The sequence below is a fragment of the Nicotiana tabacum genome, chromosome 18 (genome assembly GCF_000715075.1).
Source record: "Nicotiana tabacum cultivar K326 chromosome 18, ASM71507v2, whole genome shotgun sequence".
In the NCBI taxonomy this organism is placed as follows: domain Eukaryota; kingdom Viridiplantae; phylum Streptophyta; class Magnoliopsida; order Solanales; family Solanaceae; genus Nicotiana; species Nicotiana tabacum.
This window is the reverse complement of record NC_134097.1, coordinates 109,576,488-109,596,183: the sequence shown is the minus strand read 5'-3', so window position 1 is coordinate 109,596,183 and position 19,696 is coordinate 109,576,488. Positions and strand designations below refer to the sequence as shown.

General features: G+C 36.6%; 1 protein-coding gene and 1 long non-coding RNA gene across 4 annotated transcripts; one reads left to right on the top strand and one right to left on the bottom strand.

The window, feature by feature from the left end:
• The first annotated feature begins 245 nt into the window (after positions 1-245).
• LOC142172963 (uncharacterized) lies at positions 246-6,746 on the top strand. Its single transcript, XR_012702235.1, has 2 exons — positions 246-374; positions 6,382-6,746. It is a non-coding gene; the product is annotated as an uncharacterized LOC142172963 (long non-coding RNA).
• LOC107781388 (putative amidase At4g34880) lies at positions 712-15,486 on the bottom strand. 3 transcript variants are annotated; one of them, XM_016602082.2, is made up of 9 exons: positions 15,157-15,486; positions 14,772-15,055; positions 13,135-13,349; positions 12,499-12,726; positions 12,208-12,403; positions 10,838-11,226; positions 10,302-10,718; positions 1,078-10,195; positions 712-892 (listed from the first exon to the last, which is right to left on the bottom strand). In XM_016602082.2, the coding sequence occupies exons 1-6, from the start codon at positions 15,398-15,400 to the stop codon at positions 10,867-10,869; spliced, it is 1,527 nt and encodes a 508-aa protein (XP_016457568.1). In that variant the 5' UTR covers positions 15,401-15,486; the 3' UTR covers positions 712-892; positions 1,078-10,195; positions 10,302-10,718; positions 10,838-10,866. The 3 variants fall into 3 exon arrangements, with proteins under 3 accessions (XP_016457568.1, XP_075093245.1, XP_016457567.1); XM_075237144.1 differs by having other exon boundaries at positions 1,078-9,715; positions 9,836-10,195; positions 10,302-11,226; positions 15,157-15,485; XM_016602081.2 differs by having other exon boundaries at positions 10,302-11,226; positions 15,157-15,485.
• Positions 15,487-19,696: the final 4,210 nt, after the last annotated feature.

Here is a 19,696-nt window from a genome sequence, read left to right as displayed (position 1 = left end):
TATCCGAGAAGATGAAGAAGATATTTCTGTTGCACAGGGCTAACTTTGACAGTTTATATCTCAAAATCCATAAGGAATTGAGAGATGACTAAAACATGAAAGTTTTAGATCTTGGTGTCTAGTTATATAGAAGAGCTTGAGTTTCGACATGCCTGCTTAGCTGTCTTTTTAATTTTGTTCAAGGGCAATTTGGACATTTAACAACATTTAATGAAACTTGTGCTTTAATCCCAAAATTGGACCACCACCGCATCAGTTTCCATGTGTAATTTGAGCTTAACCCAAAGCACGAACAAACCGTTGCAGTTCATTCTTTCTTACTTTCCCTTTCCTTCGTCTCTCTGTGTGCTCTGTTGCTTCTTGGCCAGTCTAGGGTAATTTGACTTTTCGCTAATCCTTATGAGTTGTTGCTCTCTTCCAATTGATAGGAATCCCCTTTCAATTTTTTCTCTTAATATTTAACGTTTTCGCTTCTGGTTTTTAATTCAAATTTCTCCATTTTGATTCCAGCTTCTTTGTGGCATGTGATGTATGTATGTCTATGACCTTTTTTTCAGTTTTTCCTTTGTTTGGTGAACCATTTGAGGTTGGTAATGGGACTTTGGTGTATTTGTTAGTTTTTTATTTTTTCTGTTTTTTGGATTTCTTTCTTGCTGGATTTTATATATGCATTGTTATGTGCTCAACAATTACAAATAGACAAAATAGGAATTTCAACCAAATCTCCGCAACGCAGAGTCACAATTATCATTCATAAGCTTCAGGAATGCCATAAGTGCCCAGACAATTACAAGTTCGATTACAACAAAAATCTGAAACAGAAACTAGGATTAATCAACACCACTCGACTTGATTCAACTCCGAGAAATCAATTGAACAGCCAGAGAAATACCTGAAATGGAGTTCAATAGGCAGCTGTTAGCATAGGTGATAAGAAATGGCTATTGTTATATTAAACTGGATTGCTTCAGAATTTTATAGAGAAAAGAAGAATTTAGGAGAGAAGAAAGGTTCAAATTTAGAGGAGATAGGAAGTATAGAGAGAGAAAGAGCACGAAATAGAGAGAGGAGACGTACCAAATTCGTTGAAACCCCTCCTGCACTGAGATAGTGTCATACATTCTAATGGGCTTGATATCAGCCTTTGGTTGAAATTAATCTGATCTGTCCACGTCGCTAACAACTTTTAAACTCTTCTTTTACTAGTTTACTCTCAGCACATTACATGCCACCCTCCTTCAGTTCATTCTTTCCCTCAAGGATGATGTTGAGATTGTTGCAAGAACTCTGGCAATTGGGTCTTAATAAAGGACCAATCTTCCTAGGTCGCCTCTTCCGGTGAAAGGTTCTCTCACTGAATTAGCACCTTAACTGCCACTGCATTATTCTCCTTCACCATTCTCCTATGTAGGATGGCTATAGGCCTAACTAGCATATGTCCTTCCCCAAGTATTGGCAGTTGTTGCTGAGGAATAATCATTGGTCCAATCCTCTTCTTTAGTAGTGACACATGGAAGACAGGATGAATCCTAGCAGTACTTGGTAGCTTGAGCTTGTTGTAGGCCACAGTTCCTATCTTCTGCTCCACTAGATAAGGTCCATAATACTTAGGACATAATTTGAGTTGCCTCCTGATTGCAATTTGAGATAGACCCAATCCCCCACTTTTAATTGTCTTTCAGTTCTCCTTTGGTCAGCATACAATTTCATCCTAGCTTGAGCTTGGGTGAGATGGTCTTTAAGAACCTACTAGAATTGAATCCTCTCCTGAATCAAATCCTGGACAGCTTGCACTGGAGTCTGCAGTAGTGGCCCCATTTGGGGGGTCATAATCGTAAAATGCTTGAAATGGAGTGCTTTGCAAGGATGTATGATAGTTAGTGTTGTACCACCACTCAGCCAGATGCAACCAGTTTGCCCACATTTTTGGTTTGCTCATAGTCATGGCTCTAGGATATACTTCTAAGCACATGTTAAGTCTTTCTGTCTTGCCATCTGACTCTAGATGATAGGCTGTGCTCATACATAGTGTAGTTCCAGCTGCCTTGAATAAATGTTGCCAGAAGACACTAGTAAAAACCTTCTCCCTATCTAAGACCATGGTATTTGGAAGACCATGGAGCTTATATATTTCTTTGATGAATAACTCTGCCACTTGAGCGGCTGTATTGGGATGTTGTAAGGCCAGAAAGTGTGCATATTTAGTGAATCTATCCACTACTAATATTACATCCTTTCTTTGGGACTTTGGCAGACCTTCTATGAAATCTAAGCTGATGTCCGTCCAAGATTGAGTAGGGATCTCCAAAGGTTGTAGTAATCCTGGATTGGCCACAGTTTCATCCTTGCATCTCTGACATATATCACACCTAGTTACAAACTCTTGCACCTCTAAAAGTATAACTGCAGTCTCTTCAAGGTGCCTTATTGGCCAGAGTGACCTCCCATAGCAGAGGAATGCATGGTCTATAGAATTTGTTGCCTTAAGGCCGTGGTTTTACCAACATACACCTTTCCTTTGAACTTAAAAACTCCTGCAACCAAGCTATAGTCCGGGTGTGCAGTTGGGTTGACTGTTACAGCAGTAATAAAATCTTGAGCTCGGTTGTCATTTTGATAACTTCTCTCTATCTCTTCCCGCCACACAGATTGCACACCAGAAAGCATTTACCTCTCCTTGCTCATCTAGGACCCTGGATAGTGCATCTGCCACTCTATTTTCAGCCCCTTCCTGTATTGTATTTCATAGTCAAATCCCAATAACTGGGTTAGGCCTTTCTGTTGAATGGTTGTGGTTACTTTCTGCTCCATCAAGTATTTGAGACTGAAATGAAATTATAAAGTGCCCTCCTTGTACATAATGCCTCCACTTGTCTATGGATGCGCTCCTTTTCATACACTGATTTGCCCAGGTGCCTTGGAGCCAAGGCCTTGCTATAGTATGTGATGGTTTTATTTTCTTGAGTCAGCACAGATCCAATTCCCAGATAGCTAGCATTAGTCTCAATGACAAAGGTTTTGAGTATAGTCTGGCATAGCCAGTACAGAAGTGTTGCTCATAGCCCGTTTCAATTGATTGAAAACTTCTTCGGCCTCCGGTCCCCAGTGACCTGTAGGGACTGAGTGAAACTAGCTTGGCCCCTGGAACAATGGGAATGGCATGGTGATAGTCTCTTGAGGGTGGTAGTGATTTTGATTCCTCAAATACAGAAGCATAAGACTCTAGAACCTGCTGTACTTCTTCTGGTACCTCCTCGTTGGTCTCATCTTCTTTACCCTCCATAGTGAACAAATGTGCTAGGAGGGCCTTTCCCTTCTTCAGTAACTTGCCCATTGACTTAGCTGTGATCTGGTGCATCTCTCCTTGCCCTGTATCACCCTTCAGATCCACCATTTTTTTAAAATTGTCTTAATCTGAGTATGTAAGGTTCATAATCAAAAGTAATTGGAGTATGAGCCCTCATCCAGTCACCCCCAACCCTATATCACAGCTGCCTATATTCAACAACCGGAACTTATCCTCAAACTCAATTCCACTAGCCTCCCATCTAACCTTGGTTACACTCTGGTGACTATACATTTGTTGTCCATTTGCAACTGTCACTCTCAATGGTCGGTCCATCTGTGCTATCACTCCTAGTTCCTTGGCTGTCTGACTGTCCAAGAAACTATGAGTGCTGCCAGAGTCTACTAATATGATTACAACTCTCTTCTTAATCAGTCCTCTAAGCTTAAAGGTGTTAGGTTCAGGGGTTCCTGTCATGGCATTTAAGCATACTGCTTCCTCTTCCCCCTCCTCCAATTCTTGAGTAACTTCTTCCATTTCTTGTATCTCTTCTTGACCTCCCCCTTCTTGTTCTTCCACCTCTGCCGTCATGGTATTGAGTTGTTTATCTTTGCAAATATGGCCAGGGTAATATCTGTCACCACATTTCCAACAGGCTCCCGGAATTTTCCTGAAATCTTGTTTCCTCTGGTTTAACAGTCATGTCTGGGGGTCATTAGCTCTCTCTCAATGGTTTAGTAACCACTGATTTTTGCGCTTGGTAAACTTAAGGCTCTAGAATAGGTTTTTTGTCCTAACCAGTTAGCTAAGCTCTCTATTGTAATCTTTTGCATCTTCTTGATGCCTTTAATACAATATATTACTTCATCAAAAAAAAAAAAAGTCATGTCTGGGGGTCTTCTTGGATTGAAGTTAGTCCTGCTCATTTCTTGGTTAACTGGAGCAATAGTGCCCTTATGCAGCCACTTATTCTTCCTCTCCCTAGTATTAATGATCCTCTCTTGTTTCCTGGCAAAAGACAGCCTGAGATAAAGAATAGGGATCATGCATCATCACTGTCTCGCTAATTTCCTCCTTAAGCCCCGCAATGAAACATTCCAACAAAAATTTTCCGGTACCCTGGGGTTTCTCATTAGCACTAAGGCTCTAAGGTCCTCAAATTTTTGCAAATAGGCATTCACGGTGCTAGTCTGAACCAGCATTTTAAAGTCATTCACCATCCTGTCACCATTAGCGTCATAAAACTAGCTCTTCACATAATTCTTCCCACTTCACTTATCTTTTAGTGAGAGTGAAAGAGAAATACCATGCCTCAACTTCCCCTTCTAAGTGCAAGGTGGTCATCTCCAACTTTTTTGTTGTATCAGTAATCTTATAGACCCTAAAATACCTCTCACACCTCCTCAACCAAGATCTAGGTTCAGCTCCACTATATATCCGAAATTGCAGCTTAGGAGGGAAATTGTCCCCAGCTCTGTTTGCATTCCCTTCTCCATAGTCAATACCTCTAGGCTTAGGTAACAACCCATCACCCTTACTACTCTCCTCTTCGTCGAATGATGATTTCCCATTTCCCCTCTCAATCAACTTCATTAGCGCCGTATGTGTTTCCTCCATCAGCTGCTTCATACCCAGCCAAGTAGAACTCATCTCAGCTAGTTTTTAATCTATAGCATTAAGCTTGGAATCAGTTTCTAACTTATTGGATTGAATCTGACCATCTAGCCTTTTCATCTATTGTTCTTCGGTCTGCTTCGATCTAGTAGCTTCAGCCCCAGTCATTTTCCCACATGTATAATCAAAATCGTCGCTCTGATACCAATTTGTTATGTGCTCAACAATTACAAATAGACAAAATAGGAATTTCAAACAAATCTCCGCAACTCAAGAGTCACAATTATCATTCATAAGCTTCAGGAATGCCACAAGTGCTCAGACAATTACAATTAAGCTGGAATTGAGTTTACGAGTTCGATTTCAACAAAAATCTAAAACATAAACTAGGATTAATCAGCAACACTCGACTTGATTCAACTCCGAGAAATCAATTGAATAACCAGAAAAATACCTGAAATAGAGTTCAATAGGCAGCTCTTAGCATAGGTAATAAGAAATTGGCTATTGTTATATTAAAGTGGATTGCTTCAGAATTTGATAGAGAAAAGAAGAATTTATGAGAGAAGAAAGGTTCATATTTAGAGGAGATAGGAAGTACAGAGAGATATATATATAGAGAGAGAGCACAAAATAGAGAGAGGAGACATGCCAAATTCGTTGAAACCCCTCCTGCACTGAGATAGTCTCATATATTCTAATGGATTTGATATCAGCCCTTGGTTGAAATTAATCTGATCCGTCCACGTCGCTAACAACTTTTAAACTCTTCTTTTACTAGTTTACCCTCGGCACATTACCTACATTCAGTAGTTGTATCTTATTTGATGTTTGAAAATAGCTACATAAATGCATATTTGTGATATACTGTTATTTCTGGTGTTAGTTGTATAATATTGTTTTGAGAGTAAATGGGTTCTTTGAGGATGAACTTAGTAGTAGAATTGTGATTCTATTTTCTCTGAGATTACTCATATTGGAATCTTTCTGCTTATTGAGTTTTTCATCTTTTTTGTGTATTCCATACGTGAATGTGATTATTGTCCGACAATAGTAATAGAACATAAAAGATTTTTAGTGCAGTCAAGGCATTTGATGATATGACTGAAACAAGTGAATTTTTTTATCCTTTTCTGTTACCATAGGTATTCTACAATATACACAGCCATCATCCACTAAGCCAAAAGGTAGCGTATTTACTTCTAAAAAATTAGTAAATATTTTTTTGCTTTTATTTCAGAATTTAATCTTCATATCACTACGGATTAAATACCTAGATCTCAAAAGAAGAAACTGACGATGACTCTAATTACATGGTGTTAGGAGCTTCAAGTTATCTCTTGTTAATATTTATTAATTAGGATAGATTCTCTTCGTGCATCTTATTAAAAAAAGGCTCTTTTGTGATATACTTGGTTTACTCATCATCTCTGTAGATACTGTTAGTAGTTGATGCTTTTGAATGAATTAATCAACTGTAGAAATTGAAAAACAACTTAAAGAGAATGAATCTGAACCATAGAAGAAGAGATGAATGGAGCTTGGAATAGGATGGGCTTGCTGGTACCAGCTTCCTGAACGAGATATTTCTTTCTTTCTTTTAGTAGCAATTCAGATGCTGATGCTGATGCTGATGCTGGGGAAGGCTTATAATAGGCACTGATGGTATGTGGAATGCTTTATCATCGGATTTTGCAGCATAGTCTTGCAGAGCTTTACCAAAAAAACTTGTTGCAAAGATAGTTGTGAATGTGTGGAGTAGGTTACCAAGTTTAAAAGTGTCAATCAATTAAGTGACTTGCTCAAATCAATTTACTATCATAGTGCGGAATTTTTTTTTATGTCACATTATTTGGATTGTCCTATAATAACTTAGGTTAATTCATCAAGCGTTAGAGGCCTGACGTTGATGGTGATTCACTAGAAGCTCTCCTTTTATTTAGTTTCTACTACGTAAAGGGCTTTATCAGCATCCCTTGACTTTCACTACCAAAATATGAAGGAATTATGGTATTTATGAGAGCAAGAAAAAAAATGTCATAAATAGGTGAAATTTCTTTACTAAAAGAGCTATACTTGAAGCTAGAGTAATTAACTTAGCATCAAATTTGTGCGGAGCATTATATATTTTGAACGGGTGATTATGTGATTTCACATGTACGCAATATGTTACAGATAAAAAATGACCAACATCAAATATGAAATCACATGTAAAATATTATGTTATGATAGAAATTGACTTAACATTGAAGTCTCTGGTATTCCAGAAACTTCTAAGCAATAACTTCAAAAGTTGTGCTACAGGTTTTTGTGGTACCTTAAGTTATTCTAAGGAGTTCTTCATTCGTTATTTTATTTTGCTACTTGAATTTTATTGACAAAAACGTAATTATTTAATTCAATCATGTTTTACCATAGTTCAACCTTAATTCAAGCCAACTCAATTGTCTATGTCTTGAAATTGCAGGTGTTAATTGCCTAGATTTTATGACTATGTTTGACTTTTTTTATCCGCATATAGCTAAAACACCTAAATTAGTTGGGATGGAGAAGGGCTATAGGGTTCTCTTCATGGTTAGATGATATTGAAGCATAAGTAAAAAGGTTTGCAGGGGGGTTATTAAGGGTGTGCGTGAAGACAAGGTCGTTGTTTTTAATCATGTCATGGATCTCGGTGGTGTTTTATTACTCCTACATGGGGAGACTTTTGAAGGCTAAAGCTCTAAATGGTTCTAGCATACGCAGATATATGTCCAGCGAGAAGATAATATAGATCAACCCACACAACCCCATCATGAATGAGAGCAAGCAATTCTACCATTCATGGACTGTGGATGGTTATCCTTACTGATGTAGACAACAAAATAAGTTAGTTACGAAGAAAAGCTATGATATGTCTATCGGGGAATTTTCCTGATGCTGCTTGTGACTACTTTTCTAACCTTAGCTTTCCGCTTTAATTGTCCTACGCCTATGTGAATAGAATTATATGACTCTGAAATTTGGCTGAGTTTTGATGAGGATCTAGAGATGCTGATGTTGTTCCTTTAACGTTTGAGATAATATATCTTTGTGCCTTTTCAAAAAATAATGTAACTTTGTTGAAAACACCAATAAGGTTAATTCTTTGGGAAGAAGTAAAAAGGAAATATCCAGAAAAAAAAATGCAGAATCAATTGATGTATCTATTAGTTGGTATGTATAAACTCTCGCTTTAGATATGAGAATTTAGCAGGGACTGGCCAAGGCCGATATTTTTCAACCTTAATGCTTATTTTTTTTGTCATCGACTCAGCCTCAGGTAGGTTTTGTTTCCTTTTGCTTCGTATCTAGAACTATGCTTAAATCACCACAGATTTAAGTTAGATCTATATTCGCATGAATTGAAATGTTTAAGCTGCATTGTTGGGACGGTGTTGGTCACGGGCCATACAAATCTAGTAGTAAATAAATTAAAAGGAGCAGTTCTATAGTTCATCTCATCACCTCAACATGCAATATTGATCCCTTTCAACTAAGCCGATTTTTTGTTATTGTAGTCCAAGTAAGAACGGTTTCTTTAAATCTTCGTTTCTCTTTCATCCCTATCTTTTCCGTCTTAAGTAATCATACAACAAACGACGACGACGACGACCCAGTATAATCCCACAAGTGGGGTCTGGGGAGGGTAATATGTACGCAGACTTTACCCCTACCCCGAAGGGTAGAGAGACTGTTTCCAGGAGACCCTCGGCTCAAAAAGCAATAGGAGATGATATATTAGTACCATAAAAATGCGTATTAAAAATAACAACAATATATAAGAGATATGAAATATGAAATACAGAATACGAAATACGAAATACGAAATAGATGGCTGGTATAATACAACTAGAAGGTAAAGCCCTGCGTCAATAGACGACCAATGACATTTCTAGTCTAACTCCTAACTGGATAGTCTCACTCTATTGTGCTGTAGAAATATTCACACTCTCCCCTAACCTACAACCTTAATGCTCGACCTCCATAATTCCCTATCAAGAGTCATGTCTTAAGTAATCATAGGGGTGCCACAATAGATCTATTTTGTGCTAACCCGCTCAAACCTATCCAAATTTAACGAGTTGAGTTCTGACCCGTCTGTTGACCTGGCCTAAGGGGCTAGAACTCGAAATGACCCATCAAATTACTGGATTAAAAATGATGAAAATAGTGCAACCCAGTGGATTAAAATGGAACCTAAACCCAAACAGGTTTCATCATAATTAAACTTGAAAATTAAAAGTTGGAGTATGTTAATTTGGAAGAGCTTAACTAATTAATTTTAGAGAGAAAAAAACAAAGTGAAAAAGCAGCAAAAATTAGGTCATATTGGAAGGATGGGTTTATGACCCGTAATTTGACCTATTTTAGTCTAATTCATTTTTTTGATTCAAGCAAACTCTTAGTGAGTTGGGTCATGACCTGTTTGATGATTTGACCCATTTGACTTACCCGAATTTACCCAACTCGCACATTTAACACCTCTAAAGAATTACTAATATTTACTTTTTGTGACCTATAACTCACCAGAGCTTGGCCAAGTCTACCATTCCAACCACTAGGTAAGCTTCCATATCTGAAAGAAGCCAACTCAGTCTTAGTTGCCTTGCCAAGTATGATAGCCCCAACTTTCCTCAACTTCTTGACTACACCAGCATCTTGTGGTACAATGGATACAAGAAGAGCTAAAGATCCAGCTGTTGAGTTAAGCTTATCCGTAGTTGCAACATTATCCTTATGAACTGGGATACCATGCAGAGGCGGATCTAGGATTTCGAGAATATGGGTGCACCACTAAAAAAAGGAGGAGAAATAATTAAGTATTGAACCAAGTGCACCATTCAACCTTTATAAAGCATGGGTGCTAATACATAATACTGGACAAATTCTAAAAAATACCTACATAAAAAATACCTAATTTGGCAGAGGGAGCATGGTTTGACGTGCCCCGTATGCTATGGATAGCAGAGACCATGATAGCAGAGACGGATGCTATGGATTCGCCCTTGATACCATGTAGCCTGGATAGCATAGACGGATCCAAAATTTCAATTTGAAGGGTTCAATCTTTATGTTTTTACCCCTGAACCCATTACACATTAAAAATTATGGGTTCATAACATAATATTTATTGAGATTTTGATGATATTTTACATATCATCTGAGTCACCAATTAAAGTTATGAGTTCAATTGAACTCGTAGCTCAAAAGCTTCATCAGCTACTGCTGGATAATGATTTTGGCATCTTCGCTTTCGTTCTTGGTCAGCTTTATCTGCAAGTAGGAGTGTCGAATCGATTGAATTTAGACACGTCAAAATGGACAGAATCAATAAATGTTGACTAGTCATTAACCCATCCAAAAGTTACTTGACTCATACCTGCTAGAGATAGTGCATCTGGATTCACTTCTATGATTCCTTTAAGAACTGGATTAGCTCTTTGAATTTGGCCTAGATAGTACTCAACAAGTTGCCTTGAGCTCAGTCTGTTTTGCTTGAAAGCTATTTGAATATCATTGACAGTTATTTCCTTAAATGAGAAATTGAAGTTGAACAATATCATGCACAGACAAATGAATAGAGCCACAAAAAGGAAGCAGAAGACAATCCTTGCCATTAGTCATTATCCTGAAGCACATAGCAATAACAACCAAGAAAAAAAATAATACAACCAAGACAGGAGAAAAAACGACATTTGGAAAGTACGTATACACCCTGACACTGTTACAGAACAGTAACTTTTTTCATTCTGCGATTGAGACGGCAGGGATATGGGGCATTTGATCATTTCTTTTGCTATAGGATAATGGTTAAGAGATTCCACAAATCATGTGTTATTTCTATTTAAAAAGAGTTCTTGCATGCTTGGTAAAACTGCAGATATATATAGATAATATTACTTGAGATGTGGATACATTTTAGATTGAAATTGAATATGTAATTCCTAGCGAGGATGTGAAGGAGGGGGCTTCCTGATATGAGTTGCTTGTTCAAAGCCATATGCAATCTCAATGAGTGTAGGTTCAGAACCCTTTAGTCCTCCAAAGGAAATCCCAAATGGAACTCCATTTTTATCATAACCAGCAGGTACATTGATCCCTGGATAACCACCAATTGCGAGAAGACCAGCAATGTTTGCACCAGGTGACATCAAAGCATCTAATTTATTATCTTTCATCATTTTCTCAAACCCATATTTACATGCTTTTGTTATGTTCTTCAGTGCCTCCCTTTCCAATTTCCCAATTCCATTTGTCTTCTCAGCTTCCAACATAGTATCTTGACCAAATTTTTTGACGTTTTCCTACATTAACACCAAAAAAGAATGAAAACACGATATATTTCCATTCTACTTCTAGTGATGATACCTAGTAAATTAATTTTGATTACAATGTATGACATATCTTTTACTTCGGAGAGTTTCAATCACGACTCATGTGACTAACATGTTAAGTCATATGAGGATTTTTTGCCTTTTTGGAGAATGGAGGGTAAGGCGATAATGTTTTTGAGTAAATATTTGCATACATTATGTGGAGTAACAAAGAATAGAACTATGCTAGGTTCAAAATCTGAAACAAAGACTACCAATGAGTTAACCTGTTATATCTGTAGGAGTCTATTAGTGGAGAGATAAAAAGACCTTATACCTAAGTTTTTTTGAAACTTAATGTGAGTATTTTACATATCATTCAGAAACAAAATCAGTGTTAGCCAATATGGAAAGATGGTGAGAGCAGCTAGCAACATATCCACATAATGAATGTGGTAGGGATACGATATTAAGATGAATACACGGTCACATAAGATCAAATAAGATTAGAAATGATTACATCAAAGAGAGGGTGCAATAGAGAGAAGGTCGTCTAAGATGGTTTAATAGAAATAAACCAAAAATCTCCTAAAAAATGTTGTAGAGTTAAACCAAAATCATAGAGAGGAAACTGGGAAGTTGTCTTAAACGACCAAAAATCTCCTAAAAAATGATGTAGAGTTAGCTAAGAACAAGGGACTCATATAGGCGATATTGGAATGGTTGGATTAAACCATAGTTGAGGTTGTTGCCCTTATCTCAGGTCTAGTGTATACGATGAGTCTTTTAGTTTGCTTAGAGACTTGAACTCCACTATAAGAATAGTGAGGAATTTAAAAGGAAAATGTCTAGTTTAAAAGACCAATGATTTAAATGCATTTGGCCTGAGTATAACAGAACAGTTACAAGGATTAGTACAACTAACCTGAACATTGTTTAATACTGAGGTGTTAATTGATTGACAGTACTTACCGAAGCTGAAATCTTGTTGAAGGCTATAACATCTGCCAAGGATCGGACTCGAGAGTGGACTAACTTTTTAAGGTATGCATTTAGGTCCATCTTGAATTCGGCGGTCAGTGCAATGCCTTGAGCATCAAACACAGCGGTGTAGACCAAGTTGATGTTAGGTATTTCCAGTTTGTCAACTAACACTGCTCCTTTTTGCCTTCAAATATTCATCCCAGAAAAAAGTGCATTGCTATTAGGATATTTAGTAACAGTACTAAACTACGGAAATGCTAGTGAGAATAAAAAGGCTACCTTAAGGTGTTAAAATGGTGTTGGTAAGCCTTGATATCATCTGAGCTAAAAAGGTCCTTTGTAATTCCCAATCTCTTAGCTCTGAGCCCATCAGCCTTAAGAAATTGCCGGTACCCACCACGAGGAATGTAAGTGGAAGCCTGTTTCGTTGCAGGTGAGTCATCTTGATCGAAACCAACGATGGCATTAAGAACCTCAACAGCATCAGATACTGTCCTGCAGATTGGCCTGTTCTATGCAGAAAAAGCATTGTATATGATAATCTGTTCATTGTTTTTTATTTGCATTTTGCATCCCTAATGTATTGCACTTTAATTTTGTTTCTTTTTTGATTTGCTGTTTTATTTATCTTCTTGCAGTACTATTACAACTTGAACAAAATGTGAACTTTGGACAGGTAAATTATCCAGTAAAAATAATTTCTTTGCATTTAGATCTAAAAAGTCATTTTTATTCTTCTTTTCCCTTCACTCACTTTCGGAGAAAACTGGGAGGTTAACAACTACTCCATGATATAGCGGATGACTTACAAAGGGCTTAATATGGTTATGGATTGAACATTTAATTGTAAAGCAAGCAGTCGTGGATCCAAATGCTGGCAGTATATAGAGACCTAAGATTTAAATCTGTACATACCCAACAGTGTCTTGCCTATGTGAAATTGGGACAACGCCGGCCCTGCTGGTGAGGCCTACAGTTGGTTTGATTCCAACAACAGAATTAGCACTTGACGGAGATAGAATGGAGCCTGCTGTTTCTGTCCCCAGTGTTACTGCTGCCATGTTTGCTGCTACTGATGTTGCTGAACCAGTGCTTGATCCTGATGGATCAGCACTTGCTACATAAGGATTCTGAATAACATGAGTAAACTCTTTTTAGTCAATTATATACTTTAGATCTTTGTTTCACCTTAATTCCGATCTTTTGCATCTTAAGAAATCACAGGTGGCAAAATCAATCTATTTTAACATCCTGTTCAAGTATAAACTAGTTGGATAACTTATTGACTGACTTGACCTATGCAGATGCAGATGCAATGTATCACTATCGGGTTCATTTAAATCCAATATCTTTGACGCGGACTATAAATTTGTGTTAAAATCCGCTAATATTGCAATAAATTGTAGGTATGAACCCAAACAACAACGACAACATACCCAGTAAAATCCCACTAATGGGTTGGGGAGGATAGAGTGTACGCAGACCTTACCCCTACCCCGGAAGGGTAGAGAGGCTGTTTCTGGGGACCCAGAAGATACAATAATATCAGGAAAAAAAAAAACAAAAAAAAAGTTCTGTAACAACAAAAGAAGCCAAAAAAGTAATAATAGCATCGTAAGAGACAACAAATAAGTGAAAGGGCAATAATACAATATTATACAAAACAACAAAATAATGTGAACACAACATAGATCGCTAACAGACCTAGACAAAACTCTATCAGACTACCTGATACAAAGAGAGAATAACGCTCGACTACCCCCTAGCCTACAACCCTAATGCTCGACCTCCACACGTTCCTATCAAGAGTCATATCCTCGGAAATCTGAAGCAACGTCATGTCCTCCTGATCACCTCGTCCCAATACTTCTTAGGCTGCCCTCTACCTCTTCTCGTACCTGTCAAATCCAACCGCTCGCACTTCCTAACCAGGGTATCTATGGTTCTCCTCCGCACGCGTCCGAACCATCTAAGCCTCGCTTTCTGCATCTTGTCGTCCACGATATCAACGCCCACCCTTTCCCGAATATCTTCATTCATTATCTTATCCAGTCTAATATGTCCGCATATTCATGAGTTCAAAGATAAGAACCTTAAAGGTGGAACAAATAGAGCTTAAATTTTGGATCCGCCTCTAGACCTATGGACTTGAACTCGAAATGATCGATCAAACAATGGGGGTAAAACTTATCAAAATAGCACATTAGTGCAACCCGACGGGTCAAAATAGAACTTAAAACCAAACAGGTTTCATCATAATCAAATTTAAAGATTGGAATTGTGTACTTCTGGAAGAACTTAACTAGTAATAATTTAAGGAAAAAAGATTGGCCTTCATATTATTTTCAAAAGGCAAATTCCCAATATAGTTATGACCCATTATTTGATCCATCTTAATCTAACTGATTTTGACCCAAGTAGACTTTGAGTGAATCCGGTCATGACCTATTTGCTGATTTGACTCGTTTTAGTCACCCAAATTTGACACAACCCGCACATTTATCGCCTCTAAATTAAATAATAGATATTTATTTTTTTGAGCTATAACTCACCAGAGCTTGGCCAAGTCTACCATTCCAACCACTAGGCAACTCTCCAGATCTAAAAGCAGCCCATTCAGTCATAGTTGCCTTGCCAAGTATGATAGCCCCAACTTTCCTCAACTTCTTGACTACACCAGCATCTTGTGGTACGATGGATCCAAGAAGAGCTAAAGATCCAGCTGTTGTGTTAAGCTTATCCTTAGTTGCAATGTTGTCCTTAACAAGAACAGGTATACCATGTAGCCTGGATAATGATTTTGGCGTCTTCGCTTTACGTTCTTGGTCAGCTTTATCTGCAAGTAGCTAGGAGTGTCAAATCTATTGAATTTAGACAGGTCAAAATGGATAAATGTTGACAAGTCATTAACCCGTCCAAAAGTTGTTTGACTCATACCTGCTAGATATAGTGCATCTGGATTCACTTCTATGATTCCTTTAAGAACTGGATTAGCTCTTTGAATTTGGCCTAGATAGTACTCAACAAGTTGCCTTGAGCTCAGTCTGTTTTGCTTGAAAGCTATTTGAATATCACTGACAGTTATTTCCTCAAATGAGAATGTTTTTGCCTCACTAATATTCCCATTGAAGTTGGACAATATCATGCACAAACAAATGAATAGAATGGCAAGAACAGACATTTTTTTTGTGAAAGCTATGAGAATATCTGTTTAGTATGAAGCTCACTTTATAGAATGGATGTCAAAGGAATGACCAATACTTTCCCAAAAGATCCAAATGCGTTGGCTGGTCCAAGATTAAACTCCTTTCAATGTCTAAAAGACTGGCAACATTGACCAGTGTGTTGCACATGTTAATAAACAATTCAAAAGCATTTCCTAGCTTGTTTTAATAATGCGGGATTAGTCAAATGTCTATATTTCAAAATACGAAGGATTATTTTTGTTATCTAGTGATGTTAATATATGTATTACTAATCCACGTATCATATCTCGCATTCTATCCCATATAAAATAATACAATATATTCGCCTAGTTTATGCTGATATCAGATATGCGGAAAAAGAAAATAGGGACAAATATTATATTGAATAATGCTAATTTGTTTCATTGAACGGACCAAAATCAACTAAGAGCCTGGCTGGCCAAGCTTCCAGGAGGACAACAAAAAAAGTACTTTTTGAAAAATTTGAGGTGTTTGGCCAAGATGAAAAAATACTTTTAAACAGCACCAGAAGCAATTTTTTTGCTTTTGGGGAAAAATCATATTTATATTTAAAACAAAAATAACCTTATAATGCATTTATATTTTCTAAATTATACCTTATTAATTTAATATTTTTCTATTCCCTTTCCTTTTTATTTCTATCAAACTAGTTGGTTAAATTTTTGCTTAATTTTCAATCAAGAAGAAAACACTTTCGAAGATTAGCCCTAAAAAATTAAAGTAGGTGATATTCCTACTTTTGATTTGGGTGTTTTCTCACAGGATTCACCCAAAAAAGTTTAAAATCGACACATGCAAAAGCAGAGACCGACCCCAGGCTTTCCCCTCGTGAAGTTAGGGCAGAAGCTCGAACAAAACATAAGCACGATAGGGATACTGGTGAAGCCTCGACGTCTGTTAAATCTGTAAAACAGAAGGGCAAAGAAATTGCTTCCGATGATGATTTCGTCAAAGAAGAAGTTATTACGAAAGTTGCAAAAAAAAATAGAGTTTTTCCTACTCTTAAACCTTCAAAAAAGAAGAAGGTTCAAAAAGCGGCTAAAACTATACCCCAACAGTTATTGGAGATGGTAAAATTTTAGTAGTTTTAATTATTATTTTTAAAGCTAAAAAACTTGATCTCATTCTCATGAACATACATAATTTTTGTTTTTTTGTATTTGTAGATATTTTGTTTATATTATGTAGATTTGTTGTAGGTTAATAAATTTTCTATATTTCCCTGTAAATTGTGGATTTCTTCTATATTATTCGAAATCAGCTAGCTAGGGAATGTACTACATGATTTAGTTAGTTTTATTGGTTATTATTTGCTCTTTTGTAGATGTTAGTTTCATTTTTTGTAGAGAAATTGTATATATTATGTCTAGTTCATACTTTCTAATTCCTTGCTCTAAACATAATTTTATCAATGTATATGTAGATTCAGTGTAGTCAGTTGTTATATATGTTTACTAGTGTTGAAACTTAATTGTTTGTAATGTATTAATGTTTTCTAGTTGTAGTTAAATTGCAGTATAAATGTAGTTATTTTATTTTCTGATTTTGAAACAACTTTTATTAACTTGATGTTTTTTTTTTTGCTGTAGAATTGAATATTTTTTGCACCACATGATGTTGATTATGGCATCACTAGGTTCTAGACATTATCCGATCCTACTATTCCTGGCCAAATCAAGGATTTACTGTCTAAAAATTGGTTAAAGCTGTTTAAGAAGACATGTTTTGGATATTTTCTTTCCTTGCCCAAAATATATATTCAAAATCAGGCAATTCATCTTCTCATGAAATATGAATTGAACGCATCTGGTTCCGGCTTTTTTTACAGCAGAGATAAATGGTGAGAGGGTGAATTTTGGGACACCGCTGTTGATCCTTTCTAAATCCACCTTCAACCGAGTATACGTATGATGCGGGAACAGGAAGAACGAAAATTTATTTTTATATTGAAGTCCTTCCCGTTGGAAGGCTGGGGGACGCCTTGCGGGTTGAGAGAGTTTGCCCTGATTAGTGGCCTTAGATGTTTTATAAAAGTGAGTGACTTTGGTTACATAACTAAGTATGAAAGTAAAATAATGAGCAGCTATTTTTCGAACAAGGAAAAAGTTGAGAAGTCATACTTGAAACAAATTGTAACCGATCGTAGTTGGGTGAAAAATGAGGATGCAGTCAAGCTGTGTATTCTCTATCTCACGTAATTTTTCCTCTGTCCTTCAAACAAAGATAATTTAGGTTTGATAGACCATTTTAGGTTCTACTTGGTGGACTCGGGGCAGTATGCGAACTACGCATGGGGTATCCAATCTTATACACGATTGCTTGAGTCTGTTAGGCACAAGCGCAATACTTTTGTGCATTTTTATCTCATTCGAGGTTTTGCACTAGCTATACAAATATGGTTGTATGAGTGTTGCTCTACAGTCAACATGGATATAGCTACAAGGGTTGCTAATTCGATCCCCCGCATACTTAACTGGATAGCTAGTAAGGACAAGATATGATTATCTGCATTGGAAGATAGAATGATCAAACCATCATGGATCAAGGTAAATAGTTTTCACTTCTACGCACACAATTTAATACAAATTATCTACATAATTTATACATAATATGACTAGGTCTCTCACATTTTTTTTCACTCAGTTCGCCAACATAATTGAAACACCAAAAGAGCTTTCAAGAATGAATTTGCTAGATAAAGTTGAATACATCCTTAAAGAAGATGAAACAAAGTCCAAGCATCCGACAGATGCTCTATCTCCATCCGGATATAAGCAGACAACTGAAAAAGATGACAAGAAAGATATTGTGAAACAAATAAAAAAAATTAAGAAAAGATGTTGATAAAGTAATATTTATACATAATCCTAGATTGTTTCTTTAATTTATGTTATGCAAATTATTTCGTTAACTCTTTTTATTTTAATATGTAGGTGGGTTCAGACCTTGGAACTTTCACGAAAGAGGTTTTTCAAGAACTAGGTAGTATTCGACTGTTACTCAATGATTCAGTCAAGCCTGTTTTACAGGCAATAAACAGTCAAAAGGTTAACATTGATGCTAAGGTTTCATTCGAAATATATTCATTTTAGATAATAATTTTCACCATGTCTAAGTTTCTATTATCATTCATAAAGTATATAGCCTAACAAATTATGCTTGCAGTTTACTAGCAGTTCTACGAAAAAAGATGAGCATTACAAAGAAAAGAACAATCAACACATTTCGGGCAGTAGTTCTAAACCAATGTTGGTCAGCAGCAGTAAAACATGTATCTACATTATATCTACAATATATCTACATATAGCCTAAATTACCAACAACTAATCTACATTATATTTTCAATGGTTTTCTTAGATACATGGCACATGAATGACATTCAAATTAAGGATAATGTTCCTCTAGGTGTTGATTTATCTTCCCAATTTGAAGGGACATTTGATGAAGAAAATGCATGTATGATTTAGTACATATTATCATCATATTTCACAATACATTTTGCATATCAAATGCAGGATAACATTTCAACAAATTTACTACAATTTATCTATATTGATGTTAATGTTTATTGCAAATTATCTATAATTTAATTAAGTTGTACACATTATTGTAACAGAGAAGGAAATTATGCATGTGGACTCTCCAAAACAGAAAGCTAATATTAGCGTTCCAGGAGAGCATTTAAATGAGGAGAAGGAGTCTACAAAAATGCAATCTCCCATTCAACAAGAAAACGTTATACAACAAGGAGACAATCGCTGTGAAGATTTCAATGGTATTATATGTTACATTATAATTGTAGGAAAAAAACAGGTTTTATATAAGTTTCAATTTTCCATAAAGAACTATGCAACATGTCTTCTTATTCTTTTGTTTTAAATTTTGAAGGTGAACCAGCCGACTACATTAATGTAGGTGATTCAAACAATAACTCCAGATCTGAAAAAGGGGAATTAACACTTGATGATTTTGAGCTGCCAGAGATCTTCTCCCAGATTGTTAAGTTCGGCGAGCTTAATGAAGATGAAATAACCCATGTGCATTAAGGAAGAACAAGGTAGCCTGGAAAGCATGCCAGATCCCCCTTCCTCCCTTTTTACAGTTCTGAGGGGAGCACTTCTGTTGGATCTCTAATTTTCCTCATCAAGCATCCATTTACTGAGGTTATTGGGGATGATGTTGATCCTGACTTGTTGGAAGAATTCAATAAGTAGTTATACTTTGGTACCAATATGGTTTCAAATAGGTTA